This window comes from Rhea pennata, chromosome 8 (assembly GCF_028389875.1).
Source record: "Rhea pennata isolate bPtePen1 chromosome 8, bPtePen1.pri, whole genome shotgun sequence".
Lineage (NCBI taxonomy): Eukaryota > Metazoa > Chordata > Aves > Rheiformes > Rheidae > Rhea > Rhea pennata.
This window is the reverse complement of record NC_084670.1, coordinates 32,290,842-32,310,186: the sequence shown is the minus strand read 5'-3', so window position 1 is coordinate 32,310,186 and position 19,345 is coordinate 32,290,842. Positions and strand designations below refer to the sequence as shown.

General features: G+C 49.0%; 1 protein-coding gene across 1 annotated transcript; it reads left to right on the top strand.

Moving 5' to 3' along the window:
• Positions 1–2,261: 2,261 nt before the first annotated feature.
• On the top strand, positions 2,262–8,296 carry ZBTB37 (zinc finger and BTB domain containing 37). The gene is made up of 3 exons (XM_062581505.1): positions 2,262–3,196; positions 4,631–4,730; positions 7,057–8,296. The coding sequence occupies exons 1-3, from the start codon at positions 2,274–2,276 to the stop codon at positions 7,543–7,545; spliced, it is 1,512 nt and encodes a 503-aa protein (XP_062437489.1). The 5' UTR covers positions 2,262–2,273; the 3' UTR covers positions 7,546–8,296.
• The last annotated feature ends 11,049 nt before the right edge of the window (positions 8,297–19,345 follow it).

Below are 19,345 nucleotides of genomic sequence, written 5' to 3'. Positions count from 1 at the left end.
CTTCTGCGTGTCCCGGGCTGGCTTCCTGCGAGCGTGGTGAGCGGTGTGTGCCGCGGCCTCGGCCCCGCGCGCGCGGCGAGGCAGGGCTCGCCGCCCCCGTAGGGCGCTTCGCGTCCGGGGAACGCCTGGGCGGTCTCTGCTCGTTTGCCTTCGCTGAGAGAACGCTGCGGAGCTTATCGCTCTAGAAACCGGCGGTTGGGAAGATCACGAGATTAGACTCCCTCGTCCTGTAAACGTGTGCACGTACTTGACGTGATTTCAGCCGTGTGAGTGGTCCTGCTGATACCGTAAAATGGCTCACATGAGTAAAATTATGTGTGTGTGTCTAAATGCCTGCGGGGTTAGGGCCAGAGATAGCAGCCACATAACAAAGGAAATAAGCTATTCAGATTGTTTGCGTTTCCATTTTCTTATTTTAATGACCATCCATATGATAAAAACGCGGAGTAGACAGTTGGGAAAGATGGCTTTGAGAAGATTCAGTATTTCTTTGCCCCGTGGTTGGGGTGGGACAGCGTGTAATCGATAGCTAATACTGCTGATAGAGCCGCATCCTGCAGCAAAATGACGAATGACATAACTTGGCATTCTTGATCATTTTAGGGAGAGCCTTATTCCTCTATGCTACATTTTTCTCTTTTCTTTCTTTTCAAAGGGGAAGGGGGCAAAAAGTTTTAAGACCTTCTTACTACATCGGAAGGGAAAAGGAAGACAAAAGGACACCAACCCCGTTCCCTCCCTCTGCATGTTACCGTTACCGTTACAGGTGAGACATCAGGTTTTCTGTTTCCCTCTGTTTTGTGTGTTTGAAGTTCTGCTGTTCACGTTGTGTTGAATAGACTTGTGCACTGTGGTTGCTTCTGTGTTTTTGTGTATTCCCTTTTAAAGGTAGGGGAAGGGAAGAAGAAGTCTTAAGACGGGGCACTGTGAAGTTTGGCCTTGCAGGGGTCCGTGCAGCTCCCGGATTCTGCTCTGCCCATCGATGTGCAGCCAGCGTGCCATTTAGTAATCCTTTTGCACAGCTTCGTAAGATTGACAGGCTGCTCTGCAGCTTCAGGTTTAGTAACGTGTTTTGCCAAGTTTGCACAAAGTCTGCTTTGGCATAGAAACATGCACTATCCTGCGGCAGTCATTTAAAAAAAATGTAGAAGCTATAGGCCTCTGGCCTCAATGGCACATACGCTTAATTTTATGCCTGTGCTAGTCCCTTTGGTTCCGACATTTCTTGGAGCAGACACAATATGAGCCTGTATATTCCTGGACTGCCTGGAATTGTTTTGATGTCGGCAGCACTCTGCCTAATTGACACTTGAGATGCCATGCAAGTTGGAAGTTGTTCGTGCCACAAATGATCTTTAATGAATGTATTTTCTTTCCTTTTTTTTTTTTTTTTGTGAGTTTACGTCTAATTTTGGATCATTCTGAATTTTTACCATATATAGTCAGAGCTCCTTTTCAGACTTTGCCAAAATGAAATGTGAGGATTATAAAAAAAAATTAATTATGGAAGGGAAACTAAGCAAGTTTCTTTGTGAATCCTATTGTTCGTAAGTCATGTTTTACCGTATGCAAAATCTCGAACTACGTGAATGTTTGCTTCTGTTTTCATGGGGTCATTTGTGTCCAGTAGATGGTCTAAGGTGTTGGTGTTGAGAACTGGATTCTTTCACTGGCCTGTTTCATACTTCCTGCCATGTGTCAGAAGTGCCACAAATGATGAATATCTTGGTTTAAATGATGCGCTTAGGACAGCTCAAGTTCAAATGTGTTCTGATCAGATTTTGAAAGGTCTCTGAGGAGTATTTAGGCCCCCATGTTTCTTTCTCAATTCCTGTCCTATAAAGAGAGATAACAATGTTACACCCCCATTTCAAAGTGCTTAGAAGGTACAAGTGCTAAGTGTTTTAATCCATTATGCAGTCAGTTACCTATTTTTAGAATCTGAACCGTTTTTGATGTTCCCGTTACAAGGAAAATATGCTTTTACTGAGACTCACAAACGAAACTGTTTAGAGCACTTAAGCCACAGGGAACGGGGACCCATCAGGGATGTTTTAATACAATTTTTGTAAAAGGTGATGTGCAGAACACACAGATCAGAGAACTGCTGCAAGCCTCTTGCAAATTAAACAGTGAAATAGCTCTCAGTATTTCATACTGAGTGAAAGCTGATGAGAGATGTTTTAAGTGCAGAGAGTGGACCAGCTCGGTTGATGACTGGTTTTCTTTCGTTTCCCTTTCAGTAGGGCTGTACGCCTGCAACTGGGACAACCATGGAGAAGAGTGGGAACATTCAACTGGAGATTCCTGACTTCAGCAACTCTGTCCTGAGCCACCTGAATCAGCTACGCATGCAGGGCCGCTTGTGCGACATCGTGGTCAACGTGCAGGGACAAGCTTTCCGCGCTCACAAGGTGGTGCTGGCTGCCAGCTCGCCCTACTTCCGCGACCACATGTCCTTGAACGAAATGAGCACCGTTTCCATTTCTGTCATCAAGAACCCTTCTGTTTTTGAGCAGCTCCTTTCCTTTTGTTACACCGGTAGGATTTGTCTGCAGCTGGCTGACATCATAAGTTACCTAACGGCTGCCAGTTTCTTGCAGATGCAGCACATCATAGACAAATGCACGCAGATTCTTGAGGGAATTCACTTCAAAATTAACGTGGCAGAGGTGGAAGCAGAATTGAGCCAGACCAGGACAAAGCATCAGGAGAGACCGCCAGAGTCTCACCGGGTGACGCCCAATCTGAACCGTTCTCTGAGCCCCCGTCACAACGCCCCGAAAGGGAGCCGCCTCGGCCAGGTGAGCACCGTGTTGGACATCCGGGAGCTCAGCCCTCCAGAGGAGTCCACCAGCCCCCAGATAATTGAGCAGAGCTCGGACGTGGAAAGCAGGGAGCCCATACTACGGATTAACCGAGCAGGACAGTGGTATGTTGAGACAGGCGTGGGAGACCGCGGGGGACGGAACGACGACGATGTCCGGATTCTGGGAGGAGTGCGCATTAAAACGGAGAACCTGGAGGAGTGGCTGGCAGCAGAGAATCAGCCATCGGGGGAAGATGGGAGCAGTGCTGAGGAGGTCACTGCTATGGTGATTGACACCACGGGTCACGGATCAATGGGCCAAGAGACTTACACGTTAGGGTCCTCAGGGGCCAAAGTGGTCAGGCCAACCAGCAGTGAGATTGACAGGTGAGTTTGCTTTAACTTATTTCCCGAGCTTGGCTGTAAGAGCAGACTGTGAAAGATTTTCACTTAGCTGGGTTGGCCTTTTCTGATCGTATTCCCTTTGTATTTCCTGTGACTATCTTAAGCATAAGCACTGAAGGAATGTCTCTGGGGTATTAGAAAGTAGACCTGTTTCTGGTACTAATGTATCGGCTAGGTAGCGATCTGATCTAGATCTCTAGGCACAGCTTAGCTTGGGAAATTAACTGTTAGTACTTACTGATGCATAGGTCAGAATTGCTACCTCTGTCTTTCAGCTGAGGTGGGATTTTTGTCTAAAAAAGCTTTTATAGCTCAGCCACTGTAGACACTGTGCTCAGCATTGGAATTAATTAGGTCATATACAGTATGCGTTATGCAAAGTATCATTGTAATGATGCCTTCTGGCCTGAAGATCTGAGGATCGTTCTGCTTTAGAAACAAGCTGGCCACCAGCTGTAGGCCAAGAGGAAATTTTCTTCCAAGTGGTTAGGGACAGCAGTGGGTCTGGGTTTACATCTTCTGAAGTAATTGAACTGGGGAGCCCACTGGCCTCTGCTGTTGTCTTCATTTATTAAAAAAAAAGCAGAAAGCCTTTATAATAGGTGATGAAATCTGTGTACTGATTCTCCATCCATCTGCTGCTCCTCCACCCCAGCATTTGTTTTCTTGCCTTTAGCTCAGACCAAAGAATGGATCTGATAAAGGCCAGACCTGTGTTTGTGGGATTTTATATTTGTGGAGTTTCCCTTCACATCTGCCTCTCCTTTCTTCTAGCTCAGTCCCTCTAGTCCCACGGGGGAACAGCAACGTGGAAGCAGTGGATATTCCATCGCTTGTTGCTTGATAAATCAATGTGTAATCTGTACTATTGGGAATGATCTTGAGCTGGCCCTTGGGACAGCAGCCCTTTCCTAATTTCTTAGTTCTTTTCCTTGGATCGCTTAGTTTTGGGCATTGTAACGTATGCTGCACTCAGTATCCGTTGTTTCCTAGCTGGAGCCCATCACATCACTGCTGTGATGCCTTGGTTTCACTCCAGCGAGGGGGAGGAGGGTGAGGGTGGGGACCGAGAGGTGCCCTTAGAGAACTGGTGTCTTCTGCTCTTGTGCAGTTCCTGAGTGACTGGGCCCATATCAAGGTACTTGCTTGCAATAGCAACCGAAAAGCTCTCTGTTACTGAACTAGAAGCCAAATGACTCAGTTTTATTTTTCAGATGTTAAGACTGAAACCACAGACCAGTATGACTTGGTTTTTCCTTTATACTTGCACTGTTCCGCGTTCCGCCTCCTGTGTGTTAGCTGGTGAGGATGAAGAGATGCTATACAGGTGCCTCTATTGCTCACCCATTGTTCTAAAAACCATAGTGACCTGATGCCCATTAAAAACTCCGTTTACACTCTTCCCCCACCCCACAGATTTAGCCCTTCTGGCAGCATGGTTGCTGTGACTGAGCGGTACAGATCCAAAAGCGAGTCTCCCGGGCGGATGGATGAGCCCAAGCAGCCCAGTTCCCAGGTAGGCAGTTCAAGAAGTTTGCAAGTAAAGGTTGGCTTTGAAGGTTAAGCTATTTTGTGATGGAGTATGTAAATTTGTATTTGCAAGCAAAACTGTCTGCAAAATAAGGACCTTTTACTGTTGCGAAGTGTTTGGCTGCTCACACTCGTAACGTATGCTGTCAGGGTATGGTTTGAAACTGGTTTTGTCTGTCATTTGGGGTTTCGGCCAGATACCTGGAAAGCGTGAGGAATTTCTCTTGTTGTCCGAGGGCACAAAATACCAACCTTCGTTTTGGGCAGGTCACCAGCTCCTGAGGAGAAACCCCATTCACCTGCAGAGTTGGATCAGCCCCAAAAACAATTGTCAGCAAAGCCCTGAGCTAAAGGAAGAGCCGTTAGCTGGCTTCTATAGAAGACTAAGGAGTGACAAAATCTGAATTTCTCCATGCTGGTACCAGAACCATTCTCCATACCCTCCAAATGCTACACTAGTAAAGAGTAGTTTGGATAAAGTGTCACCAGAGTGCTAGAGGGTTGTGGATTTGAGCCGGGTCTCTGTTTTGGCCCCAAGGGACTGTGCTGACTGTGGCACTGACTTATTCCTTTGCTTTCCTGGGGTAGGGCACAGTTTTGGGGTAGGAGGGAGAGAGGTGCAGAAATGGAGTCGGGCAGTGGGGTGTAAAACGCAGCTGAAAGGTGGTATGCAAAGTGGGGCATGGTGGCAATATCAGTGCCTGATCATTTTGGTATGATTTTCTTTGTGCGTACAGTCAGCATTGAAGCGCCCCTGTGGTGTAAATGTGTCGCCCGCCACAGCTGCAGAATGACCCTGTGTTGCGGACACATTAGGAGATAAAGTGTCAGTTCTTAATCAGGTGACTTTGTTGGAAGCAGGTGAGGAGTTACCAGGCAGCGCTGACTTTGGTTAAGACCAAGTGAATTGAGAAAAAAACCCCACAATTTTCTGTCACTTCAATTAAAAAAAAAAAAAAAAAAAGGAAGAAGAAGAAAGAAAAGATATATATATATATATATATATTTTTTTTTTTTTCCCACACATACATTTGCTGAAGCTTTGTGTCCTCAGAATACGTCTAAAAATTTCAGGTCAAACTAATCCTCCAGGGAAAATGCAACATGCAAAGCAATTTTCGCTTTAAGTATGGAAAAGCTGCTGTTATTTCTCTGTGATGAGATGGCCTCAAGCTTAGAACTGTAGGTTTCCTCTTACATGGGAAAGTATCATCACCTTCCGCTCTCCTGGTGTTGCCATATTTATGCTATAAATAGAGCCTGCCTGTAATCTCTGCTTTGTGGCAGCAGTAAAATGGAAAGTACCACAGCTCTGTTCAGCACGCTGAGTCCTGAGCAGCTTACCGTTACTTGTACAATCGGATTTCGTGGCGCCTGGCGCAGTCACGCTGTTGCTCGCGCGTGCGCAGCCCTGCTGCCGCCGGAGGAGCCCTCCTGCGCTTGCCCCAGTCGCTTGTCTGCGTTTGGCAGCATCAGGAACGTGTAGGGCTTGGAGTACAACTCCTGCATCCTCCGACGCGGAGGCGGTTAGGAAACCATCGGGGAGCGAAGGCATTCGGGAGACCGTCTATTTGCATCGTTTCCGAACGTGGTATCTGGCTACGAAGAGCGGTGCGTATGGCTACCCGAGAGCCTGAGCCTGCGCTTGCAGGGTTGTTTCTCTTTCTGGCTTCGGAAGGCGATGAGGAGATCTGCTAGTCCTCGCTGTGTGGTTTGGACAAGCCGTTTTTGTTGCCCGCGCTGCAGGTTCTCCCCTGCAGTACGATGGAGGTGGTGCTGATTTCATAACCGTTTAGTCAAGCATGGTTCACTGTGAAACACCTGAAGAGTTTCAGGCGTAAATTATAGTTTATTCTGCTTTCATTTTACCGTAAGCATGTCAATCAGCATTTTAAAAATGTTTAGTAAGTAAAACAGAATACAGTGTACTGTATTCTAATCAAATTGGCCCAAACATTTTAAAAAGATAGTAAAGCGTGTTGATACATTTGATCCACAACTCAATTGGTGGCTAAGTGCCCGTCTGACAAGGGTTATGTTTTCGTTCGCAGATGCAGTGAACGACTTGGCAGAAGGGGCAGCCGTAGCAGAGGTTTCTAGTTGATTGCTCGTTTGTCTCCAGCCCCAAAGCTCCAATTAAGCACTTAAACGTGTGCTTGAGGTTGAGGATATTAGTGTTGTTGATTTTTAGGTTTGGCACATGCTTCAGTGCTGGACTGGGTTGGGGCCTAGCGGAGGAAGAAACAAATCTTCTGTCCTGCAATATTTTTTTAAGCTGCCTGATCTTTAAATCTCTGTCATTTCCTTCGCAGGGGGAGGAATCGGCCATGATTGGAGTGAGTGGCTATGTGGAATATCTGCGGGAACAGGAGGTTTCGGAGCGTTGGTTCCGGTACAACCCTCGGCTCACTTGTATTTACTGCGCCAAATCCTTCAACCAGAAAGGCAGCCTGGACCGGCACATGCGTCTCCACATGGGCATCACACCTTTCGTCTGCCGCATGTGTGGGAAGAAGTACACCCGCAAGGATCAGCTGGAGTATCACATCCGCAAGCACACGGGCAACAAGCCTTTCCATTGCCACGTCTGCGGCAAAAGCTTCCCTTTCCAGGCTATCCTCAACCAGCACTTTCGCAAGAACCACCCTGGCTGTTTGCCCCTGGAGGGGCCTCACAGCATTTCCCCTGAGACCACCGTCACGTCTCGGGGGCAGGCAGAGGAAGAATCTCCTCCGCAGGAGGAAGCTCTCGCCGTGGGGGAAACGGCACAGGGGTCTGTGTCCACTACTGGGCCAGACTGAAGCACGGCTGGAGAGTCTGGGGAGGAAGGACCATCTTCCCGTTTTGGCTCTGAAGAGTCAGCACCAACCTGGCAGGCTGGTACTGTGATTAGTGCAATGCCACCACTGGACAGAAAGAAGCTCCCAAGATGTTGCCAAAATAGAAATATCTTTTCTCTCTCTTTCTCTCTCTCACCCCCGCCCCCCCCCCCACACACACAGAGTGTTGAAAGTTTTTCTTCCTTATTCCTCATCCTCTTGGGGAAAAACAAAGCAACTGTGTCAATCGACTTCTGATTCAGGGATCGACAGGATTTTAAATTTTTTTAATATTCGGTAGTGATCCAGGACAAGCAGTCATTTTTATTTCTCAGCAGCGTTTTGGCCCAGCAGCTGGGTCCCACTGGTGGTGTTGGCTCTTAGCCATGCAGAGCCAGTGAGCCTCATGCGCTGGGCTGTCCTCATCGTATCTGCTGGTCCATCTCAAGGGGAGAGCAGGGGCAAGATGCAGTTGCCTTTCGCCTTTTCCCAGGCGGTTGCCATGTTAAAGAAAAACAAAAAAGACTGTCCTGGTGGAACCTGCCTTGCCTGAGTGTATTTATCCCTGTCTTTTTTTTTTTTTTTTTTTTTCCCTCCAGTGTGTCTCTTTTTACATTTTTACTTAAACCATTATTTTAGGGCTTTTGGCTTGCCCTTCCCAGGTATGTGGCCTCATGCCCCTTGTTAAAAGTGGGCACAGCTATAAAGCAGTATTTTAGAGTTCAGCAAAATTTGAAGCGCTTAGGCTACTGAAAGTGAAATTTAGCCGCTGTGAGGTTTGCATTAGACTCTGATGTGTTGGGGGAAGGGTTTTTGGAGGGGGGATGTCCTTTGTTGTTGCTGATCTGGATAGTACAGAGCATTCTGGCTTCCTGACCGGTGCACTGCCATGCTTCAAACGTTGCCAAGCGGTAGGAAGAGGTTTCTGGACTGGCTGAATTGATGAGTGAGAGGCTGGCTACCAAAGTCGTCCTTCACCCCCGCTCCCACCTCTACGCGCACTTACCTTTTCTAACAGCAATATGGTATACTGAAGTACTATGATCCCAGCGAAGCAATCGTGGGTGGTTGCTTTTAACCATGTTTCTACAAACTAGTTTGATAACTTTTTTATCAATGAGATGCAAAAAGAAAAGAAATCCCTACTTTATTTCCTCATAATGTTTCAGGAAACTTAAAAGTTAATGGTTCCTAGAGCAATCACACCTCTTCCCTTGCATGGACTTAAACTTTTATATTCTAAGCCGCTCTGATGTTCCGAGCAAGTTTAGCCATCCCAGAGAGACATGCCTGCATTGTGTGTTGTGGGTGTTTGCACGTGCTTACGTGTTTCATAACCGGAAACGCATGGGACAGGTAGATAAGTGCAAATATCTCGACATCTTTTGAAGAAGTCTTTTAAAAAAATATGCAATATTTTAAGAGTTTTCTTTGTTGCTGATGCTGGCTTGTTTGTAACGGAGAAGGGAAAGAACCACAGGTCGAGCAGATTGGAACTGGGAGAGGATGTTTGGTGGAAGAAATTCTCTTGAGGCCGCGTAACGCGTGCAGTAAGGAAGGATGAAGTTCTGATCCTTAAGCTGATGGGAGGAACAGTGAGATGTCAAAAAAGTACGTTTCATCTTGCTTCGGCATAGAAAGCTGGGCGAGTGGCTGGAGCGGGGGCTTGGCAGGCAGTCGACTCGCTGAGCGAGGGCGAAGCTTGTCCTGCTGTCGGGCTGCGCGGTTTGAGGCCCGGGGAAATGCTGCAGGCCCCGCTTTCCCCCACCGGCAAGCCGGGCGTGATGACCGTCTTCCTCCCCGTTTGGGTGGAAGAAGTCGGAGAAGGGTGAAGTGGTTTTACCTCGCTTCCGTTCTGTGCGAGTGAGGGGTCTCACTGCTCCTCCCACCTCTCTCAAAAAGCAGACGTGGTTCTAGCGTCCGTTCGTGCAGGGAAGGGGAGGGAGGGAGGGAGGGCTCGGCGCCGGGACCGGGCGCAGCGGGGACGCGCTCTGCCGAGAGGAACCTTTGCAGGTGTCCGGGCAGGATCCCCGCAAAGCGGAGTTTTGTTGACGGTTGCAAACGGGAAAACTGATATTTCACCTTCGTTTTCCTTCTGTCCCTTTCTCCTCTCCCGTCAAGCGCATCGTCACGCAGTGAGCGATAGCGTGAGCGGCCACCCGAGCGACCAGCCGCGTTCGGTGTCCTATCGGAGGTCAAACAGAGTTGTACTGAAACAGTAAGGTTGGCCGAGAGCAGTCGCGGAAGGTGAGATGAGAGGGTGGCTGAGGTAGGTTTCGTTGCAGTCGAGGTGTGGGGAGGACTGGAGGTATGCAGAGTATGCTGCTTTAGTCATAGCTTTTGAAGTTACCAAAAATCAAAAAGGAGAAAAGTTGAAAACTTTGAAATCCTATCCTGTTCACACTAGAGAGCATCAAAAGTTACTTTAGTTACTTAAAAGATTTTTAAGTGTTTTAAAATAGAACTTTTAAAAGAATACTACCAAACTATAAAAACATAAAATTATTTATATACATATATTATATATAAATATAGTGGGAAAGTTTCCCTGCTAAGCTTGCTGTGAAGAGAAGGGTGAAGGTGCAGTAACTGCTATACAAGCAAAATATTTCTGAAACAGATGGCAACCGATCCATCGAGGCTTAGTGATGAAGGGCTGGCATAAAATGGTGAATGCCTTATTTGTATGGCATAGCTGTGAGTTTCTTGAACCGGTTTTTGTTTTTGTTTTACTGTATTGATACTGTGAACGGAGGAGCATCCTAGCAGTCCAGGATGAGATCGGCGCATCCTTCCTTGCTGATTCATTACTTCTAATTGGCCTGGTGAAAACCATGAAATTGTTCCTTCATATTGTTCTAGGCTGGTCTGAAAACTAAAAAGCTTGTGAAAGGTTTTTAGTTTTTTTTCTCTATTTTTTTTTTTGGTGCAGAGGTTGCCACTGTATAAATGATCATTTCTGATTGCATGCAAAAGAGCCAATATTCTTGCCCAGGCCTCACTGAGGTGAAGTTTATAGCTTGTAGCTAGAGTCAGTATAAGGTATGGTAGTGGGAATCATTTTAATATTATTTCTGTGCATTTAACGGATGTGTATGTGTATGTATGTATGTGTGGAAATCATGTGTCTCTAACGTTGTCTTGAACAGCGCTGAAAACAGTTTGGGCTCGTCTGCACTAGGAGGTGGAACCGGTGCAGAAGGAATCGTTGAGCAAACTTTTCTTTCAGTGACTTTCTTAGTGCAGATTAGGGCCAAGTCGGGGAGAATGGGGGGCTGGGGGTTATCTACAGTGCGGAAGAAATCCGTAGTGATTTTCCAGCGTTGGCGTAGCTACTCGGCGCTGCTTTCCGTAGCAGAGTGACAGCGCCTGCGGCTGCGCCGGCGAGCCGCGTCGTTCTCCGCGGCTGCGCCGAAGCTGCGGCCGAAGCACGAATGCTGCTGGGGTGCGTTGAGGCATGGCTTTGCGTTTCCCCATCCAGCTGCAGCTTTCCCCCCTTTGCCAAAACTGTGATTTCAACTGTGATTCAAGGAGGATGTGAAGAGAACTCTAGCGTATTTTAATACCTCTCGACTTAACATTTCTGCCAGCTTCAGAGTTAGGGCTCGCTGACCAATTTGCTTGCCTCAGGCAAGAGGGGAAAAGCAATCTATTTCTGCAGCTCCCTTTAGTGGAAGGGGAACGGGTTTCTTCGTTCTTTGCTGTCGCAGAGAAGCCCTCCAAATGTGAAGCGCTGCGGTTGTCTCCTCGAGCCTGCAGAAAGCCCCGGCGCCAGGTCGCGGCGGAGGGAGGGGAGCGGTTCCCCGCTGCTGCCCGGCTCCCTGTGAATAGCTGTGAAAATAAGGAGAACCGCGTTAATGCTGTGCTGCTGCTTCGGGGGGAAGCTAGCTCTCCTCCTCGCGGGGGGACGGCCGGTGTGAGGCCGGGGGGGTTGGGGAGAAGCAGAAAGTCCTGCTGCCGCCTTGCAGCGCGAGCGTGTGAAAGCAAAAAGTGCTGCTTTTTTCCGGCAGCTGGACTAGGAAAGGAGGAACGCGGAGAGTTTGCAACGCGCGCCTGGAAGAGGAGGCCGAGAGCGCGCGCAGAGCCGCCCCGGGAGGTGTCCGGGGCTATCGCCCGGTGAGGCGCAGAGCCGCCGGCGCGGGGCAGCGGTCCTGTCTCCCTTTCGTGCCATCCTTCTGCCGCTTCCCGTGGCCGGATTCCCTTGTGGAGCTTCTTACCAGGCGTTGCCCTGAAAGCTCGCTGCCGAGCGCTCCTTGCTTGCCCTTCCTAGCGCCACGTTCGGTCCTTCAGCCTTAACCCAGGTCTTTGCTAACGTATTTTCAAGCTGTGATCTGTATAATTTAACTTTTGGAAGCTTGGGTGGCTGAGTGGCAGGAAAAATAGAAAGCGTTTTGTCTCTCTTGCTGTTTGAGTCTCTCCGCGGTTGGTAGCGACTGACTCTGCTGCCAGCTGACGGCTGTTCGGAGCTGGAGTCACGTTCGGAACAAGCCGCAGTCTTGTTGAAAGGCGTAGCGGAGACGGGCACGACTGGGAAGGCACAGAGCCAGGATTTCAGCCCGCTTCTACGTCAAGGGGGAAGTAAACGACGAGGCAGAGCTTGCTGCTTGTCCTGCTCTTCTTCTGTGACAACCAGTTGACTTTTTTTTTCCAGTGCAGTCAGTCCCACGCCTCTACACAGTAATAGTTACGCTTAAAAATTTGGTGCCTGCTTCTGTAAATAATTCTAAGCAGACTGATCCTTGAGCAGAGTCCTTCTGCGTTTCTTTGGGTGATTCAACCCTAACAATCCTCTTGGAGGAGCAGAGTTGTAGCTTTTATTTGCTGCTGACTTTCTTTCCTGTAGAAGCTAATATATATATATATATATATATATATATATATGTATATGCATATACATATATATATATATATATATATATAAAACAACTGCAAAGATGCAGATTATTTGAGTGGAATGTAGCTTGCAAGATAGACTGAGTCATGCACTTAACACTGACAAAAATTAGCACCCCTTTAACCTATTATTTAAACTTCTTAAAAAAATTGCTGTTTGATGCATGACATGCCTGCTAATTTAACTATACTATTGAAGCATCCAAGTGATTCTTCAGATTAGTGATGCCAAATGCTTTTCCTGCTCTCCCAGAAATGTTTTGGGAGTGGGAGAAGTCAAGGAGCTGTGATTCATGGTGCTTCTGATTCTGTCAAGGTTTGGGCTCCGAGTTTCCCATGGGAAGGTGATCTGGGAGCCCAGAACTAGGATTTGAAGTCAGGAGACCTAGGTTCTTTCAGTGGAGCTGCCACTGGTCGCCAGTGAGCTGGTCTGCTGCTCTGCAAAATGGTGATAACACTACTCCGAGATGTGTATTCCTCATTGCATGAGATTGGATCTCCATGCATGGGGATTGACCTCTTCAGTGGAAGGTCCTACAGATGAGCTAAGGATCTTTATTTTAATCATTGGCGTTCAAAAGATATTTTAATATACAAAACATACATACATATATAATATGTATGTACACAGTGAGAGAGAAAGATATATATAATATATATATATATACAGACATGTAATCTATCCATTACCAAATAAAAGCTAGAACTATGCAAACTCTACTGGCTGCTCTTTGGAAGTAGTGCCTGCTAGAGCATTTTGGAATACTTTGGAGTAGATTGCAGCTTTTTAGGAAAATAAAAGTGCAGCAGGCCAGAGTTTTACTGCAGTTTGTCTAACTAGAAACCCAGATTATTCCTAATCTGGAACTCACTCATAGTAAGTAGGTTATAAAATTACCTGAAGAGTCCTACCATCTCTAAAATATTTCCAGCTGCCTTGATATTATTGCTGAAGAGTTTTCTTTTGAGGAAATGTAGGAAAATACAGAGGCTGGGACTAGGTGAGATTGGACTGTGATGTTTGGGATGCTAGCTAGAAAAAGAAGTAGACTCAATAATTTAGGTGTTTGAAGAGGAAGTTGACTGGGACCATGGTGTTTTTGAACCTAGGACTGAGTTGGCATCAAGGAATCTTCCTGCTTGTGAAAGTCCTTGTCACTGAGACAGAGGCTGAGATGGAAGTGTCACTGGGCTGAACACTGGTCCTAGTGGAGTTACTGGGAATCTTCCCGCTGAATCTGATGGTACTAGAGCTTAGCGTGCTGGGAGAAGTTCGGTGTGGTTTCTACCATTTCTCTGTGTCAGATCTGATCTTTTCTTTTAGGTTTGACTAAAATATGTCCAACTGTAATCTTCAGTTACCTGTTTGACTTTTTATTCCTGGGGACTGTAGAAAATTCAGGTTTTCTATAATGTTATCCTCATCCCAACTGTGAACAAGTTACTACTGCTTCTTATAATTTATTGTCTTTCTGTTCCTAGAAGTCTGTGTGATCTAGCTGTTTATCAGTGCCACCTTCCAGTGCTTCATTAGCTTTTATGCACAGGGAATTGTTGCAATGGATATGTTTAACCTGCTAGTTGGAAGAGTAGAAGCCTTCGGGGAATGACTTTTGCTTCCTCTAGCTGTTATTAGGGAGTGCACACACACATACCTGTATATACATATATAAATATATATATATATATATATACACACACACATATATAAAGCCTTTCAATATAAACTCATTTAGCATTATTCTTATTTAATTTATATTTTAATCCAGTTGTAAACCAAAGTATTACAGCTTGAGAAATGTTGCGTCTTGGAAATAGGAGGAACCTTTTTAGACGAGCGTTCTGAAAGATCTTAGTTGACAAAAAGATAGATACACGTAAGACCTAAGCACTTGTGCTGGTGAATCTTAGAGATTTGCAACTTGGGAAGGATTTAAGACTTGGCAGGTAAAGTTTGGGTTGTGGGGGAACAGTGTGGGTTACCATTTTTAAACAGTGTTTTTAATTTTTCTCATCCAGTGTAACTTGGTATTGCAGAAATTGCTACGAAGAGCAGTACAGCCAGGCGTCTGACGGAGACGAGGTGCCTCACCGGGGACTGCCTGGGGGTGGTTGAAGCTAGCAGGGTGATGTTAGGTAGGCTGTTTGCTTCTGTTGCCGTCCGGTTTATTCCCAGCTCTTTGTTCCGGCGCTGCGCTGGTGTGCGCTGAATTCGGCTCTGGGCCTACCAGCACCGGCTTGCCGAGGGACCCTGCAGGCACCTGCCTGCTTGGGGTTTGAGTGAGTGCTTTAAAAGTGCGTCTTAGCGGCATCTTTGCTGCTTGACTTTTCCCAGAGAGTCGCTTCAGGTTCTCTGCCGCATCCTTCTTAGCTTGCTGTGTTTTCACTGGTGGTATCTAATCAGGGCTGGAGCCAGGAGGTCTTTGAGCAGAGCTGCCGCTGGAGCGGGTCCGTGCTATCAGAGCGATTAAAGCAATCCCCAAGGGAGTTTCCAGGGCCTTCTCTAGGCTTTTAAATGTCCTATATAAAAATGCTCTTTGTTATATGAAATAAAGGCTTGAAAATTGTAACATACTTCATGGTAGCTACCTCTAAGAAAACAAGTCTATTCTGACAAGCCTTCTAAAAACAAAAAGGCAGAATGCAGCACCTCAGACTGTAGTCTGGCGGAGCTGGGACCTAGCAAGAGGAGGCTACAGAAACTAGTATATTTAGTGTCTAAATTACACTTTTAGAAGACAGCCCTTTGCTATTCATTGATGCCTAAAGGTACATTTTTTATTTTAGCAACCTATGTAGAGGTGCACGTTCTGCTGTCACAGTTGGAAAGAGGAAATGGGCTCAGAGATGAAATCTTTTTTTTTTTTTTTTTTCCTGTCCAGGGGAGTAAGCTGCCTTTCCAAGGCATTAACGAATGCTGTGAACAAACTCCCCTCAATCCATCTCCCGGGGGCTCGGCAGCAGCCGTGCTTCTTGCTCCTCTGCTCAGCCCGCGCTCTGGAGGCTCTTTTAATAGAAAGCCACCCGGTGTCCCTGTTACTCGGCAGAGCGAGCGTCCACCTGCCGTTGCTGATCGGATCGGCTCGCGTCGTGCTCGCTGGCAGCAGTGTTACGTGCTGTGTGGACGTACAGGAAAGTCATCCCTTCCCAAAGGATCGTCCGCCATAGCCTCAGTGAAGCTTGGGCTTGGTGAGGAAAGGAATTCCTCTTGACGGAGACCTTGCCTGCCAGCTAACTGGGCAGAAAAGAGTTAATTGGCTGAGAAAGTAGTGTTATGTGCAATTTCTTTCATTTCTGTGCAAACGTCTTTCAATAATACTTTTTTTTTTTTTAACAAAAAGGTAACCAATTTCATGTAAAATGGGCCAAATTGTTTTTTTAGGTAACTGTAGTTTCAGTATGCTGTGCGCAGTGACTCTGCCGTGCTTAGTGCGTTGGGGAAGACACCAAAGCGAGAAGCTTTGGGTGACGAGTTCGTAACGCGTGGCTGTCTTTCCTTACAATCATTTTGATGGCTTGGAGAGCAGACCAAAAATGCCTCGTTTTGTTCTAAAGCTTTAATTATTTTCATGAAAATGCTGGGAAAAAATCTTAGATTCCACTCCCTCCCCCCCCCCCCCCCCCGGCCCCGATGCACGGGATTTCTAGGTCTGTCAGCTGTCAGGGTGATCGAGGAAAGAGGAGAGGTCTGATGCTGCTGTGGTTAGAGGCGCGGCGGAGCCGCGTCAGGGTGCAGGTGCCTGCACGCCGTCGGCGTTGGGCTGCCTGCGGGCGCTCCTGCCGGGGCAGTCGCGTGTCTTCAGAACGAAAAGGTTTTTGTGCTTGTCAAAGGCTTTTGCGGATGAGGACCGCAGCCCGCTTTTGGCGGGGCGGTGGGGCAGGCCTGGAGATGTCGGCTGTGAGCAGATGCCCAGATGCTTGCGTGCGCGGAGCGGGACGGGCCGTCTCGGGCTGGCCCCGAGCGCGTGTGCGTCGCACCGGGGGGTGTGCAGGCTCGGGGAGCTGCAGCGCCGCTCCGGGAGACCTGCTGAGAGCAGGAGGATGCTGGCGCGGTCCCGGAGAGGATTCGGCCTGGCTTCGGCGCGCCCGGCTCAGGTACCCGTTTCGTACCTGAGTTGGGGTCTGGCTGCTGTCTGGCAAGCTCAGAGCTTTTCGGTGAGTTGGTGAGTAGCGTTGCAAGAGGAGGGGGATACTGTGAGCTCCTTAAGACCGTGTTTCCTCTAAGCTACTGCCGCGGGTGCCGTCAGCGGAGGCGGCCAAGCCGAAACCTTCTGTCCCGAGGACAAGGGCGCAGAAAAGAGCCTGGGCAGGCGGGCGGCAAGAGCGTGCCGCCTTCGGGGGAGTCTGCTTCCTTCCCGCCTGAGCCGTTTGCGGTGGCGGGGAGGTCTGCAGAGCGCGACCAGAAACGGCGAGGGAAGCGGGGGGGAGGAGGGAGACGCGCAGCGCCGGGAAGGAGGACGGGGCTCGCCCGCCTTGGCGGCGGCGGGAAGGCGCCGGAGCCCTGCCGAGGGCTGCGCTGAGGTTTCGCGCCCCGGGGAGCCCGGGGCGGGAGCCGCAGAGCGCAGGCCGGTGCCGCGCGGGCGTCCGAAGCTGCCCCGGGAGCACCCGCGGCCGAGGGGAGGGCGCGGAGAAGGCGGCGGCGGCGGCGGCGGGCTCCTCTCCGGGGCCGGCCCCGGCGCGGCGCGGCGGCCCGAGAAGCCTCCGTCCTCGGAGGCGGTCGGGGCTTGGCCGGGCAAGGCCCTGCGCGAGCTGCTCGCCGCCGGCGCGCTTGCAGGAGCGCACGGGGCCGAGGTCCCGTCGCCCTCGCAGCCGCCTCGCGCGCCGGCGGGGGAGCGAATACTTCCCGGGCGCGTTGCTGTACTGCATTAGGTGGACAAGGGGTAGAAAGTCTTATCCTACCAGTGGATTTTCGGATAGGATTTTTTTTTTTTTGTTATTATTTTTATTTTTATTTTTCAGTTTCTTGGTGATTGATCCATGAAATAGCATCTTGTCTACAAAGGTCTGTGGCGAAGCGGAGCTGCTCCCCGGCTGTGAGCGCGGCTGCCGTCTCCCTGCTTCGATTAGACTGAACCAAGCTGTATTTTTGTTAAGGTTCCTTAGAGTTACCGTGTAAAAGTGGGCAGCTTTAATGGGCTTCCTAGTTCATATCAGTTAAGCTTTTGAAACATATTCAGGTATCTTTTTTAATACTGCTGTGTAACTTCCTCGTTTAATCTGACATACTCTGATTTGATATATTATTTTTCTGCATGTCTAAGGCAGTACTTAAAAAAAAAAAATCAGTGCATTAATTTTTTTTGCAGACTGTCATGTTAAGCCTGCAGCTTCACTTAGTTTTTGTAAATGTACTTATCCCTCTCCCCCTCGGATCTACGGTTAAATGTCGTCATTATTTTTATGTTGCAGTGAAGCTTATTTATTTAAACCTTCCTGTTATGTTTGCAGTCAGACCCAATACCATTGGCTGCGGCCCAAGGAACTGTGAAACTAATTAGAAACTAAAAACGAAGCTACGTCGGTTAGTTTTACTACTGGTTGTGAAACACAGAAAGCGGCGGCGTAAGAGGAGAAAAACGCAGCGGAAATTACTTCGCGCAGGCAGGGGAGGACTCGCGAGGACGGCGGCGCGAGAGGCTCGCTCGGGCCCGCTCCGTCCTCCGATCCTCGCGCGCCCGCGGCCCGGCCCGCGCCCCGCCGCTCGCCGCCCTGCCCGTCACCCTGCCAGCGCCTCGGGGCGGCAGCGCCTCGGGGCGGCAGCGCCTCGGGCCGGGCGGCCGGCGGCGTCCTCGGCGGAAGGGCCGAGCCGGGAGGCCGCTCGCCGCCCGTTCCCAGCGCTCGCTGCAGCCGGGAGCCGCAGGAGGCGGCGGAGGGTTCGCGGCGCCGCAACTACCTCTGTCCCCGGCGCCGACGGCGAAGCTTTCGCTTGCAGCGGGTTTAGTTTGTCCGTCCGTCCGCGCCCGCGCTCCGGCACAGCGCCGCGAGGAGCCCGGCCCGAGCCTCCCCGAGCCGCCGCCGCCGCCGCCGCGCCGGTCCGGCAGCGCGAGGGGGGTTGGTGTGTTACGAGCAGGCGGCGGCGAAAAGCAATAACAAAAACAAGCAAAAAAAAATATATAGCAGTCGTTAGTCAGCAGATCTGGCTCTGAATGTGTGTGTGTGTGTGTATATATATATTTATATAAGCATATAGATATATATATATATATATATACACACACACACACACGCATACAGGGAGCAGATCTGTCTTGTGAAAAGGTGCCATTTTTTTTTTCGTAAACAGTCCCTTTCCAAACTAGAACAGCACTTTAAATAGGTTCCTCTTTAAAAAAAAAATATAAAAAAATTAAAAAAAAAAATCTTTACTGAAGAAATGCACTTTAAATCAGAAGGTGGGTACGGCTGTCGCTGGCCTTGGGGCCGGCCGTAGGCGGCTCGGCGGGGGCGCCGGGCCCTCGGCGCCCGAGCGCGGCTCTGCCCCGGCTCCGGCGCCCCGGCCGCGCCGCAGCCCTGCCAGGCCCGGCGCGGCGCGTGCCGGCCTGTCGGGCGCTTGGGGCGTTGGTCAGGAGCCGCCCTTGGCTGTAAAGCCTCTCTGAAGGGCGTTGGTCGCGGGGCCGGCGTTAGCCGTGTCGCTGCCCGGAGAGCCCTAGGCAGTCCAGTATTAACAAAAAAAATTAAATTTAAAAAAATCCAAGGTTTTCTCTGTCCCGTATCGATTCTGCTCTGGGCTGGTTTACAGAGTAACCACACGTAACGAAAATTGTGCTGTCACCTTCTACTGTTGACTTACAAATCAAACTTTTTAGGACGCATGTCCTAACGCTCGAGACTCATTTTCACAGATAAGAAATTTCCTGCTGTACTGATTTCTTTTCTCTCTCTTTTTCTT

Excerpts from the sequence above, each read along its gene's own strand:
- ZBTB37 (XM_062581505.1), top strand. The coding sequence starts at position 2,274 with ATGGAGAAGAGTGGGAACATTCAACTGGAGATTCCTGACTTCAGCAAC. Across the intron at positions 3,197-4,630 it reads ACCAGCAGTGAGATTGACAG|ATTTAGCCCTTCTGGCAGCA; the intron begins GTGAGTTTGCTT and ends CCCACCCCACAG. Across the intron at positions 4,731-7,056 it reads CCAAGCAGCCCAGTTCCCAG|GGGGAGGAATCGGCCATGAT; the intron begins GTAGGCAGTTCA and ends TTTCCTTCGCAG.